The 13,373-nt window shown below is 41.6% G+C and overlaps 3 protein-coding genes across 3 annotated transcripts; 1 reads left to right on the top strand and 2 right to left on the bottom strand.

The window, feature by feature from the left end:
- Positions 1–141: 141 nt before the first annotated feature.
- On the bottom strand, positions 142–3,445 carry ddias (DNA damage-induced apoptosis suppressor). Its single transcript, XM_088371632.1, has 5 exons — positions 3,035–3,445; positions 2,775–2,936; positions 2,529–2,637; positions 2,144–2,451; positions 142–1,766 (listed from the first exon to the last, which is right to left on the bottom strand). The coding sequence occupies exons 1-5, from the start codon at positions 3,154–3,156 to the stop codon at positions 671–673; spliced, it is 1,797 nt and encodes a 598-aa protein (XP_088227758.1). The 5' UTR covers positions 3,157–3,445; the 3' UTR covers positions 142–670.
- A 2,137-nt stretch (positions 3,446–5,582) lies between these two features.
- Positions 5,583–8,701, top strand: LOC148400841 (putative gonadotropin-releasing hormone II receptor). The gene is made up of 4 exons (XM_088370758.1): positions 5,583–5,692; positions 6,181–6,704; positions 6,848–7,052; positions 7,118–8,701. The coding sequence occupies exons 1-4, from the start codon at positions 5,668–5,670 to the stop codon at positions 7,609–7,611; spliced, it is 1,248 nt and encodes a 415-aa protein (XP_088226884.1). The 5' UTR covers positions 5,583–5,667; the 3' UTR covers positions 7,612–8,701.
- On the bottom strand, positions 7,632–13,343 carry wdr93 (WD repeat domain 93). The gene is made up of 16 exons (XM_088370756.1): positions 12,712–13,343; positions 12,460–12,572; positions 12,129–12,330; positions 11,979–12,043; positions 11,828–11,906; positions 11,681–11,745; positions 11,475–11,544; positions 11,328–11,397; positions 11,197–11,261; positions 10,984–11,070; positions 10,765–10,896; positions 9,635–9,839; positions 9,501–9,561; positions 9,265–9,421; positions 8,932–9,127; positions 7,632–8,855 (listed from the first exon to the last, which is right to left on the bottom strand). The coding sequence occupies exons 2-16, from the start codon at positions 12,562–12,564 to the stop codon at positions 8,780–8,782; spliced, it is 1,635 nt and encodes a 544-aa protein (XP_088226882.1). The 5' UTR covers positions 12,565–12,572; positions 12,712–13,343; the 3' UTR covers positions 7,632–8,779.
- Between the last annotated feature and the right edge of the window lie 30 nt (positions 13,344–13,373).

Raw genomic sequence — 13,373 nt, 5'->3', positions numbered from 1 at the left:
CCTCAAGAAACCTTGAGTTTTATTTCCGACAAATCCACTGGGAAACGTCATAAGGTTGATAGTCCATTCCTCAGTTGTCTTTCTTTTTTTTTTTTTTCAGTTACTTGACAGCAATAATTTCTAGTTAAAATACAGCACCAATGTTGTTATACATTTATTTAATCTTTGTTAAATTACAATCATACAGGTTGTAAAATCTACTAAAAATAATTACAAAAGAAGAATGACACAATATTGTCATAAAGTTATTATGTAGCATGGGATCATTCTCACGCACGCGCACGCACATACAGCAGTTTCACTACCTTAAACATGTCTGCGCTGGATAGGATAAAAAGTGCAGTGTGCATATAAATTAAGACACCCATCACGTCTGCCTTGCCCTTCCGAGGTTGGGAGTTTCAATCTCTTTTTTGTGTGTATGCCCACAAAGATGAGGTCAAGCGATATAGAAGCTGGATGGATTGGTTCATGTTTTTGTTTTTGTCCCTACAACTGCTGATATTGTTGCGGATGGTCAGAATGATTGCTGATGACCAAATCAGAAGCGGGCAAGCATTCCATAATGGATTGTGTTCAACTTTAGAGGTTCCACAGGGCTACCCTGTCTGTTGCTAAAATCAGCTTGTGACCCTATCATTCAATTAAATGGAAGAGGGGACAGAAGTTTTCATACAGAGTCCGAGAACAGATCTCTGGACCAATCATAGGCTTCGTCTTTAAATAGGGAACCATTAGTTGGTATTTCTTTGATTGTTTGGTCCAATTGTGCGATTCCACCAAAGCCTGCTGCATCACACTGCTTTGTTACCACCAAATGTGATGGCATTTTTTCCCGAGAGCAATCATTTTCCACCTTGAGTTTAGCAGGAGTAGGAGGGACAATGACAAAGTCGTCCTCTGACCATCTCCGAGGCGTGTCACATTCACTTGCCGGCTTTCCGTTCCGAATCCTTCCCTGGATTGCGAGACGGTGCTTCTTGAATCGTCTTTTTGAGATGTTTTTAAGTCTCTGGGATGACAATGGATGTGGGGAAGAGGAGGATGGGCAAATTCTAACGTTGGGAGTTGACTGTGAAGATGGAATAAAGTCAAGACATAAAGAATGATCCCAGTGTGTTATGTCTCGAGAAGGTGTTTTATGAGCATCAGTGGCTCTTATGAGCCGCTTTTGACTTCTTGGCGGCTGCACGGTTTCCTCGCATGGGTCCACTGAGCTTAAACCAAAGAGGTCCAGAGAACAATTGTAGACACCTTCACCTTCTTCGTTGAGCGCTTTAGTGTTAGCGATGTCTGCTAAAATCCGGGACTTGCTTCCTGGCGCTTTTGTGGTATTGGTACAAGCAGAAATAGATTCATTAAGCAGGTTGTTGTCTTTTGTTGTGTCAAAATATTTATCTCCCTCATTCAAAAACGCTGTCAGACTCTCAGAAAAAGGCAAATCTTCCCACACCAGTGAACGAGATAAAAGTGAATCTTCCGGCTGCCTGGAGGCCTGACATTCGGAGACCAGAGGATAATTCACGCGTGGAGGGATAGCGGGGGTCAAAAGCTTCAAGGAGGAGTCGATAATATTTCTGGCTGGTGAGTAGAGAGAAAACGGCGGTGTGTCAAAAAAAGTACATTGCTCTTTGGCAGTTGATTGGTTGTCATCGGATGTGCAGCAGTCTTTCTCTTCTTCCTCCTGCTCGGCGGATGAAGTAACAAGTCCCAGGGATTGTTGCCATGGCGGCGTGGGAGTGAGGTTGCCGTCGTGGTGCTGTGACCTGCGAGGGAGAACAAATGTGATTGGATTGACGTTTAGATTTGCATGAGGCACTCATGCAAATCAGTGTCAAAGAGCGGCGGGAGAGAGAATGTCGTTATGCACTGTGAGTTTCGAGCGGTTTCAAGGGCATTCGAGCAAATGATGAAGTCTCATGAGACCGTACCTAATGTTCTGGTCAGAGAGCAGATTTACCAGGGGTGAGCAAAGCAATCCAGCCCACCAAGCATTTACATTATTACATTATATTAAAGATGATCTTACGCTACGTGGCAAGGGGGTTGTTACCACCAAATTGCTTTTCAGCAGAATTTGACATGGGGCCACTCAAAAACTCCAGCTCACCTCTAATGAGAACAAGCATGGGTGATGCATTACCTATGCAGGGAGTGGGAGAAAAGACGGGATAGAGTGACGTTATTGAAGCTGCTGGCAGGAGAATCTTGAGGAATCCGTCGTGGAAATGTGGTCATGATCCCGTAGGACTTGTTGGAATCAACAGATTCCCTCTGATGTTCTTCTGCTTTCCGAAGGAGGCACTGATAGCACCTGAGGACAGAGTGCCCTTCCAAGCCTGCAACCTTTGGAAAAATCAGCTGAGTGGCAGTAAACTGGGGCATGTCCTTGCTACCAGAAGCACCCGGGTTATGATCTCCTAACCATGGGCAACTTTGTGAATCTGTCACCTGCAAGGCACAGAGAAGAGGGGCAGTGTCAGAAACATATCACAATGACATGATTTAATACAAGGCTTCAAACTCACTTTTATCCCAAAGACAAGATGTCTGCCAATAAAACAGTCCTCGACGGCCCTGGCAAGCAATTTGGATCCGGTTGATGCCTCGGACGGTCCATCTGAGTTCTCCAACACTCTGTCAATTCACAAACGAATACCAGACTATCCAATACACTTGTACAGCAGTTGAGAACATTAAAATGATATTCCGAATATTGATGAGGCCCACAGATCATCATATCTTCTACCACAGTCTGAAAGACGTCTTCTCACCTTTGAAATTGAGTTGCGGGGATGCCAAAGAATGGGTTCAGACAGCTGCCAAACACAGTGACTCCAAATATACTTGTGTCCCTGGTCACCAACACTGAAAGACGATATCTGTACTCCAGATGATACCTTTCACAATTGTAGGCACACCTGGAACATCTGGATCTTAAAAAAAAAAAAAAACACAGGGGGACATTTTAGAATTATGGAAACTGATACCTCTCAAGAGCAAAACATGGTTAGCTTTGTTTTGATTCTCCTACCTCGTCGTGTTACGTGGCTCCACATCCATTCTGCAGAAGCAGTTCTTGCAGCACGGATAAAACACACAAGGATCTTGTAAAGACAGCACAGTACAGTCCACCAGAGCTCGTCGAACAGACATTTTGTCCACCGGCGGTGAAGTTTACAGCAGAGTGCTGCAGGGACTCTCGGCTAGCAGCTAACATGCTAACGTCAAAGGGCGAACTCCCTCAATATTTCTCCTTACAACAATTCACGCTTGTCACGTCTTATTTAAAAAGCCACAACCCCCCAAAAAGAGGAAAATATTTTTAAAACAACCTCGTAAAAAACAACAACAGTTTTCAAAAAGTTCATCCAATCGTTCTCAAGGAGTTCAAGTTTTCTTCTTCGTGTTCGATGCACATGCAGATACCAGCGGTGCCTGCTTTTCTGCTGCCCCCTAGCGGCTTTTATCAGTGACGCATCTGTCCACTTTTTGTGTGTTAACTTCTATCTGTTGAATAAATTAGAGTATGTTTATGGTTATAAATTATTTAACTACTGAGATCAGCATATTGCTGCTGTTGGGTAAAATCCTTGCATCTCCCAAAACATCATGGTTGTTGTTGAGCAGAACCACATTGTCAAAGAGGTCAAGTTATTCTCAACACGTTATATATACTGGTCAGTAATTTGTAAAAAAAAGAAAAGAAAAGAAAATGATGGACCCAAAATTACCAATACTATCGATTTGTGAAAATGAAATATAATATCTGATAATATATTATACGCATATACCACATTGAAACAGTTGAATATGTGACTGGCTTCTTTATGATACCAATATTCTAAGACACCAGGATTTAAGATAGACTTTTGCATAATAGAACATTAATAAGCGCTAATTTCCCTTTGAGCCATTTCGGGAATCTTTCAAATAGCAAATCTGGCAGTCGGATTGATTGTGAGTCATTATCATTCCATCAGCCCTCATTAGATAATATATGCTCGATTATTATCTTGCTTGTTTCTGACGGCACCTGCAGCCAATGCAGTCAAAAACATACAGCTGCACATGATTCCTCAAATATCATTTGAATAGCTTGTTTTCCACGCCGCACTCTCTTGCCAACACTCACTATCACTGACTTTGTTGTTCACGTTCTGCCTCTTAATCCTTTAGTTCTGCCCGAGTAGTACGGCTAATGCAACATGAAGCCAAAGGCGAGGCGATGTGATGTCACACATACAGCCTCTCAATGGCAATTAGCTAATGGCCTTGTCCGTTGCATCGACCCTAGATGCTATCGCTCAATGTGGCTATGTCATGTGAATTAGTAGTAAAACAAGTGCCAAGGAAAGAAAAAGTATTCAGGGATGGAGTAATTATTAGGTAAACATGGACAATTGCCCAGCAATCTCTTAAAAACTGATCCATAAAAAATTCTCTGATTTAAATCAACTGTTTTAGTCTTAATTCACATGCTTAAAAAAAACACCAAAAAAACGTTTCATTATGTATCTGACAAAGAAAAATGACGCATAAGCGGAGTCATGCTAGAAATTGTGTTCTAATTATAGTGTAATTAGATATTGCTGTACTATATATAATTACGAATGAGATTGTTTAAATGTAGCATGCAAAAATGAGGAAATGGAACTGACCGCATTCCCGACTAATAGGCAAACACGATGTTCTGTGTATGACGACTGTGTGTGAGTCAGTGGGTAAATGGATGAAGATGTGATCTAGGACAATGTGGATGATGATGCTGTTAAAGCCAATTCGGAGATTTGTTGCTTAGCACGTAATGATGGAAGACAAGAACTATGTATTACTAAATTGCGGAGATATCATGTGAAACTAGTTCAGCTTTTCTGAATTTGTAGCTGTGGCTACAATGGCGCACAGTGACACACTTATAGTGTGGCTCCAACTTATAGGAACCATAGAATCTTACAAAGGTGTGTCAGCTAATTATTCCTCCACCATACTGCCCCCCTACAAAACATCATTACAAGTGACCTTTTCATCTGGATGAGCGCATCAGGTCGTTCATTTCATGACCTTTGCTAAGCCACATGTTGCCATGAGCCTCCCGTTTATCACGACAAGAGAAACAGAACAGCTCAAACAGTATCAAATGTGACACAGCTTCTATTGAAAGGGAGGTATGATGACAAGATAATACCTGTTTTGGGTCAGCGTGTTCCTTGACCAGCTCCTATGAATGCACCTCGGGAAATTAATCCAGCTGGACACATCCGGGAATAACTGGCATACGTGCAAGGAGATAAAGGTGATAATAATAATAATCATTATTATTATTATTATCATTATTATTATTATTGTTATTATGATAATGTATGACAAGCAGAATTCAAATCTGTTCACAATCAATTGTTTATTATTGCACATTTACCAGCTTTATTTTCAATGTAGGAATAAAAATTGACAGTACTGCACAATTTCTATTTTAATATGTTTAGAGGTAAGGCCACACCTATGCTCTTCCCTCATTGGCACCCAGGCTGCATGTGGGAGGGTGAGCATGTTTGCGTGCGTGCATTCAAAGAGGAGCTCTTCATACTGAACTCGACTCTTGTTTGTAGGCTGCGTTTGTTGCAGTTTTTTCTCACGCTCTTTTATTGCAATTCTTACCAAATATGCATGGAAGCACATTTCTACACAGCAAGTAAGTACAGTTTCTTGTGAATTTCCACTGAAGCTGAGAAATTATTTTGGATAAAATATTGGACCACTGTATCACTTGATTAATGCATGCAATTTACTTTATTGTACGTTCATTGTGAATTTAGTAGGACAAAATTGGATGCTATTTGTGCTGTGTAGTACAAATGTACATGTTTTCAACTCTATAGTAATTAACAGGAGAATTTTGGTTGGCTTCTCCAAAAAAAGCAGTTTCTGACCAAAAAGCGGAGAAAACAAGACATTTTGTGAAAATAGAACTGTGACTTACTTAATTACTGATTAGATACTTTAAAGACTTAGTTACTTTACAAGTAATCAGTAACTTAAGTTACATTTAAAGCCAAGTAGCTGTGAAAATACTGTACATTGGTTTGGAATTACTGATGCACATGACTTGAGATGTTGACATTAAGCTTGTGAAAGGATTTGCGGGTGACTCACCCATCGTTTCTTCTTCTGGTTGTGTAGAATGTGCCCTCTTCAAGAAAATGAGTGCTAGTATGTATCAAGTATCTACCGAGCTCCAGCCCGCTAACGTCACCTGCAACGTGTCGTCGCCATGCCTGGAGCTGCCCACCTTCAGCACTGCCGCCAAAGTCCGGGTGATCGTCACCTTCATCTTGTGCGGCGTGTCGGCATTCTGCAACCTCGCAGTGCTGCGTGTAGCCTACGTGGACGGAAAGCGCAAATCCCACGTTCGGGTTCTGATAGTCAACCTGACGCTAGCCGACCTCCTGGTGACGTTTGTGGTGATGCCCGTGGACGCGGCATGGAACATCACGGTGCAGTGGCTGGCGGGTGATTTTGCCTGCAGGCTCCTGATGTTCCTCAAGCTCCTGGCCATGTACTCGGGTGCTTTCGTCACCGTGGTGATCAGCCTGGACCGCCAGTCGGCTATTCTCAACCCGCTGGCCATTAACGAGGCCCGGAAGAGGAATAAGTTCATGCTGGTGGTTGCGTGGACCATGAGCGTTTTGCTCTCCATCCCTCAGGTCAGCTCACTTAAAATCAAAAATACGTTTAAAGACATACAAACCAAACTGATTGAAATTTTGATAATTTCAAAATACCAAACACAAGAGCAGCTGCTTAAAATGATGATTCAGTACACTAAAATATAAATGCTCCAACTCAGCTGTTCCTGTTCCACAACGTGACCATCAAGTATCCCGAGGACTTCACGCAGTGCACCACACGAGGAAGTTTTGGGAGCCATTGGCATGAGACGGCGTACAACATGTTCACTTTCTTCTGCCTCTTCTTGCTGCCCCTGGCTATCATGATCACGTGTTACACCAGGATCTTCGCTGAGATCTCCAAGCGCCTGAAAAGGGACAACGGTGAGTTTTATTTTTATTAATATATGCGTGTAGTTTTGATAACCTTTGTTGACTTCTTCTAAAAGCTTTCTCCACTGAGGTCCAATTGCGCTGCTCCAAGAACAACATCCCCAGAGCTCGGATGAGGACTCTAAAGATGAGCGTGGTGATCGTGTCTTCCTTCATCGTCTGCTGGACTCCTTATTACCTGCTTGGCCTGTGGTACTGGTTCTTCCCTGATGACCTGGAAGGGAAGGTCTCCCACTCGCTCACCCACCTCCTGTTCATCTTTGGGCTCGTCAACGCCTGCCTGGACCCGCTCATCTACGGCCTGTTTACCATTCGCTTCCGCAAGGGTCCTCTCCGCAGGTCCCACTGCAGTTCACGAGCGGCCACGGACACCAATACGGTTATAACCGGATCTTTTGCCAGCTCCCCAAATGTTGTTATGCTGAAACAAGAGGCGAGTTCCGGTAGCCAGGAGACCTCCCCGATGTGTGATAGCGGGACGCCTGAGACTGACAACCGCTTCCTGACAACAAGCAACATTGTACACAAAGATCTGGAGAGCATCATATGAAGGGAATACAAATGGGACAATTGGGTTGCCTGATATTAGTTTTTATTTGTATATATTTATATGTACAGACAATTGTAACACACAAAGCAAAGTCCATACAGGCATGCTTAGTTGTGTTTGGTTTGGATTGTATGTTCTCAGTGAAGAGAGAGAAATGACATTTTGACTTGTCGAGTAAATTGTTTTGCATTGTTTTGTATTTGTGTGTACAATGTTAGTTGATCCTACCATTTTTGGAGGTCTCAATATAAAGCATTTTTAAATTAAAATTATACATAAAAAAATGAACAATTGGACAAGTATAAAAAGAAATGTTTTGGATGGAATTGTTTTTGAAAAAAAAGTATTTACAGTGAAAAAAAACTTTTTGGGAAAACAAGCTGTCTGGGCAAAAAAATAAAAAATCTCATTCTTATTTCAAAAACAAAACCCTACACTGTGCTTTGAATATCCAAGTCGTTAAAAGTTTTGAGTTGGCCATACCAGCCACATTGCAGAAAAACAAACTTAATTAACCACGTTTTTTTTTTCTTTTTGAAAAGTTAGTTGCAAATGATCTGTTTCCCTGCCTCCCAAAAATGTAAGTCATGATTAAAAGTGTTCACTGTGACTCGGCTGTCCCTTTTGGGTACAAAACAAGCACACTTGTGAGAAAGTGAAGCGCTGTGTTGTGTAGTACGCTACACAAAGATGCACAAAGACGTGATGTCAGCACGCCTCATCTTCAAAGAATCGGCTCTAATGGCTCCTCGAGGGGATTATCAGTGCTGAGTCGATGACCAAATGACAAAGGCCATTTTACCCCCCGGAATGTACAGAAATAGCTAGAATAAGTCCAGCTGTATCCCAAATTAGAAGCGGACTAAGATCACATCCACATGGGAAAAAAAAATGTTATCCCATATACTCCATGTTCAACACCATACATAAAAGATGAGTTGCATTATTCAAACACACAACAACATCTCATACAATTTATGAGCAGGAAGTCAAGGTCAGAGGGCTTTCATGAAATCTGCCAGTACGGCATGGAACAATTTTCACATGCGATCTAAAATGGTGGGTTATCACGATCCACACGTCAAAATCAAAATACGACTGAGTGTGTATTTTTTGTGAAAATGTTACCTCTGTGTAAAATATAAATGATTCTCTGTCCATGAGGCTTTTATGTGGTGGTAGCATACCGCAGTCGCTTCCAAGTCTGCGTAATAGCTTTGTGCCTCTCATCCATTGACAGAGCTCTGAAAATGAAAACAGAAGAAATGTGCAATATAAAAAATGGATTTTAACACTTAATTGAGATGAAACGATTCAAACCTTTGCTCAAGATACAAGTTACAGGCATCTTCCCCGATTAATACGTTGCTTTCTTGTTGCCATGGAGATTCCGGATGCAAAACAACATACGGCTTGATGGCGTCATGCTCGTCAAAACGCAGCATGAGCAGACTGTGACTCTGACTCTGATTTGGATCATCTCGAGAGGAAACGCTGGAGGTGGGCTCCTGGTCACCTGGAGTGGACGCACAAACCTTCCGTGTGATAATCACATCAGTGATACTGTGACATCATAGAAAAGTTCATTTATTCCAGTAGTTCAATAAAAAAAATGGACTATGCATGGAAGCAACAATTCTCCAGTATTTGTACCTCGAATGAAGAGAATGCGTTGATTGATATTCAGCGAATAGATGGGATTAGAGGGGCAAGCCAGCTGATGGTGAGCAGGAAAGCTCAAGACGCACACCGTGGCTCGGTCGACGACATCTTGCAGTAACATTTCTCCATTTCGGCACACCACCATTGACTTTTCCAGAAACCCGCAAGAAAAACAGAATTAGCGAGACGTATTTAACATGTCTGCTTTAAATAAACTATTTTCCTACCAAGCCCTGCAGGAATGGTACCGATGCAATAACAGTGGGCTGGTCACCGCTGTCTTTCGGCCTGTGCGTGAAATAAGACAAATTGAAATGTGTGTAACCCCCGCAATGTTCTAATAGTTGACAACTGAGGTAACCTCGGCAAGAGCTGCCCAATGTTGGTTGCCGCTCCTTGGCTCATGCTTATGACATGAACGGCGCCGCTCTCGTGAAGCGTCACAAGGTGAACTTCACCCGGCGTTAAAGTCGGGGTAGTATCGGAGCACGCAGGCCAGTAATCCACAAAGTGCAGCCTGAGGAAAGCACCCTCTGATGATACTCTTGAGATAGACAACGGAGAGCCTGAGGGGGAAAAAAAAATAGGAGTTGAAGGTAATAATAAGTTGACAGATGTTTGTAAGCTTGGCAGTCATTCAAATGCTTTTGAGCCTCATTATAGTGTTTTGGCTCCTCTGAGGAAAATGCTAAATATATCTTTCATCGGGTCACGCAATAGTAAAGCGTGCAGCTGCGGAGAAGAGCTGCAGGGGGTTTCTTTCAGATGTCACAGCAGCTGGCTCGCAAAATCACGCTGTTTTCCTTTACCTTTTCTGCTAAAGTGAAATTTGAAGCTCATGCTTGTGAGACTTAAGTCAAAGGTGCGCACGTGCAACAGACGCTTCATTAGGTATAGTAAATACTTGATTCGGAGGGTTGAAGATTTTACAGGCAAAGGCAAAAAAAGATTAAAATCAGTAATATTTTTGAGAAAAAGACAAAAAATATTTCATTTTAAGGAAAAGCGACTTACTGCAGATATTTATGCTGTAATGTCAGACTGCACACTAACAGGCACGCCGATTTGTTTGAAAAAGCGAATAGCGCTCGAGCCTGCTGAGCGTCTGACACAAAAGCAACAAAAGAGACTTGGCAGGAGTCACAAAATCCCTTGTACTTAATCTTTTCAATCATCTCCTCCGTTGACTCTTCTAACAACTTCAATGATATCTTTACTGGCACATGTCCCCTGGGTTTACAAGACAAAATGTCTTTCAGAGGAGAGATGTTTTATGAGATGTGATAGCGTACTGGCAGTGGCAAAGATAAAATAACTTTGAATTCTTTCTTGAAAATTCTTTTGTTTCCAAGGAGGACCTCCGGATACAAATGAAAAATAGTACAAGTGTATAGTCTGGTTCTGGTAGGATCAAAATCAAAATTGGAGATGTGGTGTGCCATCTTAATCATGACTAAATCTATTGATTTTTTATCTGTTCGACATACTCACCAGAGAGCCTGTCCCAGACACACAGCAAATCATTGCTGAGGCCGAGTGCAATGAAACGAGTGCACCTACTGACGGTGGAGCAGATGATTTCCGCCCAATTGGCCCACAGCACCAACGGTGGCGGTTCGGGATCTTCTCCGAAACAAGTCCAGAATGTTAGTGACGGAGCTTTATGGTTTTTGTTTGGAAATTCAAGATGTATTCAAGATCTGCATTGACCGTGTTTGGCCTTTGCTGTTTTGGATAGCATCAGGTAGAGAAGATTGTAACTTCCGGGCCACCAAAAACAGAGAGCAAGCGGGGATCCTATGAGATGGATGGGAGGGAATAGGAAAGGAGGGAACATCAAGTAGGAGTTAAAACGTAGTACACAGAAGTCAACTGATATGATCCAATAGAATGTCTTGAAAAAAATATATTACAATGTCAAACCTGGCTTTGCTTTTGTCTTTTCATCAGAGTGCCCACAGCGCAGAAGGAAATGTGTAGTGCAGTGTCTGGAAAAGATTCTGCAAGATTAGCAACGGCCTCTCTCAGCCTCTTTCCTTCAGGGGTTGTTTTACCTTGGTGGCTCGTTTGTTTCATCCAAAACTAAAAAGTAAGACAAGATGTTGGGGATCTCTGTGGCGTTTGCTGCAAAACGACAAAAGCATGCTGGGTTATTTCTCATTCAATAATATTTTACTGTCGGATATTTATTTGATAGAAACCTGTTGATGGGTTGAGTCGATTCACCCGGACAGCAGGAGACCATTTCATGTTTGCTGAAATTTTGGGATCCTGTAAAAAAACACAATCATGATTCAAATGGGGCCTTTTTTCCCTCCCATAAAAAAATAGGAAATATTGAACATATGTAAATAATGGGATAGTAAACATAATATTGTATTTACAATACCAAACTATACTATACTACCTTTAACTCTTTCACCCAGTCATGGACAGGAAAATAATAGATTTCGAGCCAAATTTCATTGTTGCCTGCAAGGAGACATTGAAATATGAAGTCTGAATCACAATTTCAGAGACGAAATGGTAAAATGAAAATAGTAAGACAACTTACACCTCATTATAATAGAGCCATATTCACCTCCTTTGGATAGTTCAAAATTTAAGCAAACACTCCTCTTGTTGATATCATCCTGACATAAGGAAAAAATAATTGTACACATTCTATATGAACGTATCCAAGGCGCTGTTTTCACAAAACTCACCAGCATGTTAATAACACTAAAGGAATAAATGCCTTCTAAGTTATACAAAAAGACTCTGGCAACACCTGGGGAGACACCGATTTCACAATTCAACTTTTGGTTGGCCTAAAGATCATCGAATAAAATCAAGGCCAAGCGCATGGGACCAACCCATGTCATCAATCGTGCCCAGCAAATATGCATTTTCACTGGCACAGCTCATGTGGATGGAAGTTATCTCGACTCTCTCCTGCAACCATTCTGCCTCACGGCTAAGCGTACTCGCAGACCACACCGAAAAGCCACCGGAATGACCCAGGCTGAGGTATGCGCTGTCATCTGAGCACGCCAGGCAATTAGTGTTCTCTGGAAGCTGCAAGATGACACAGATAACATGCAACACAAATAAATAACACATTAAAAAAAAAAAAACGTAGCTCTGAGAATATATAGGATTTTAAAATTTGCACTATATATATATAAAAAGAAACACAGTGCTTACCTGTGCGGCATTTGTCAGCTGAATCGTGGCTGGTTTCTTTATGAATTTTCTTGCACTGCTAGCAGCGGTCGTTTCTGACTCAGTCGAACTTTTTTCGTCACTCATTGACACCCCTAAACAAAATCCATACAACCAAGATCAAGACTTAAATTGCATGGGCTAAAGCTAACCGAGAAAAACAAAAAGCACGATTCATAGCAAAACACCTTTAATTTCTACGCTGGCGAGCTAATAAACAGCTTGTGTACTTACAAATTTGTATCCTTTTAAAACGAATTAGAAAAGTGTAGTGCTTGAAAAGTTCGCCAACGAATCAAGGCTTAAAAAACTCCCGAACACATCGTAACGTACAAAACTAAACGTCAAACTTAGTTTGTACCCGTCGTCATGACAACGGCTGTCTCCATGGAAACGATGCACTGAAGTAATGTCGCGAGATTTGAGAGCGGGAACAAGCTGCGGATCAGATGCAACATCTCTTTTTGAGCCCTTCGATAGTTAATTTAAAAGTACATTTGGGGTTATTGTTGTTGACTTTCTTTTTTTAATTGAACTTTTGACATTTTACATTTTCAACAATATTCTAATTGATTGATATGCACATGCAGAATTCCCAGCTGAAGTCTGTGTTAGTGCTGTTTATGGTAGAACCGGAAATGTAGGCAATGTAAAAGGGACTAGTCACTTTGAGTTACATAAGGCGAAAAGGTTATTCAGCTCGCCCTCTCAGTTCTTCGCAAATATCATGTGATTTATAATCTACACAGGCCTGGAAGAGGACGTAAGAAGGTTTTAAAATAAATAGATTAGCAGATCAGAGAAAAATATTTTGTTCCACATCATTGGACGGAGGTTTAATCATGCCGCCTGATATATTCCACCAGCAGTCAATTATGTGAAAGTGCGCTCAATAA

Source organism: Syngnathus floridae, chromosome 3, assembly GCF_059516105.1.
Source record: "Syngnathus floridae isolate MCC-2025c chromosome 3, RoL_Sflo_1.0, whole genome shotgun sequence".
Taxonomy (NCBI): Eukaryota; Metazoa; Chordata; class Actinopteri; order Syngnathiformes; family Syngnathidae; genus Syngnathus; species Syngnathus floridae.
The sequence above is the reverse complement of the archived record's forward strand: the minus strand, read 5'-3'. Positions and strand labels throughout refer to the sequence as shown.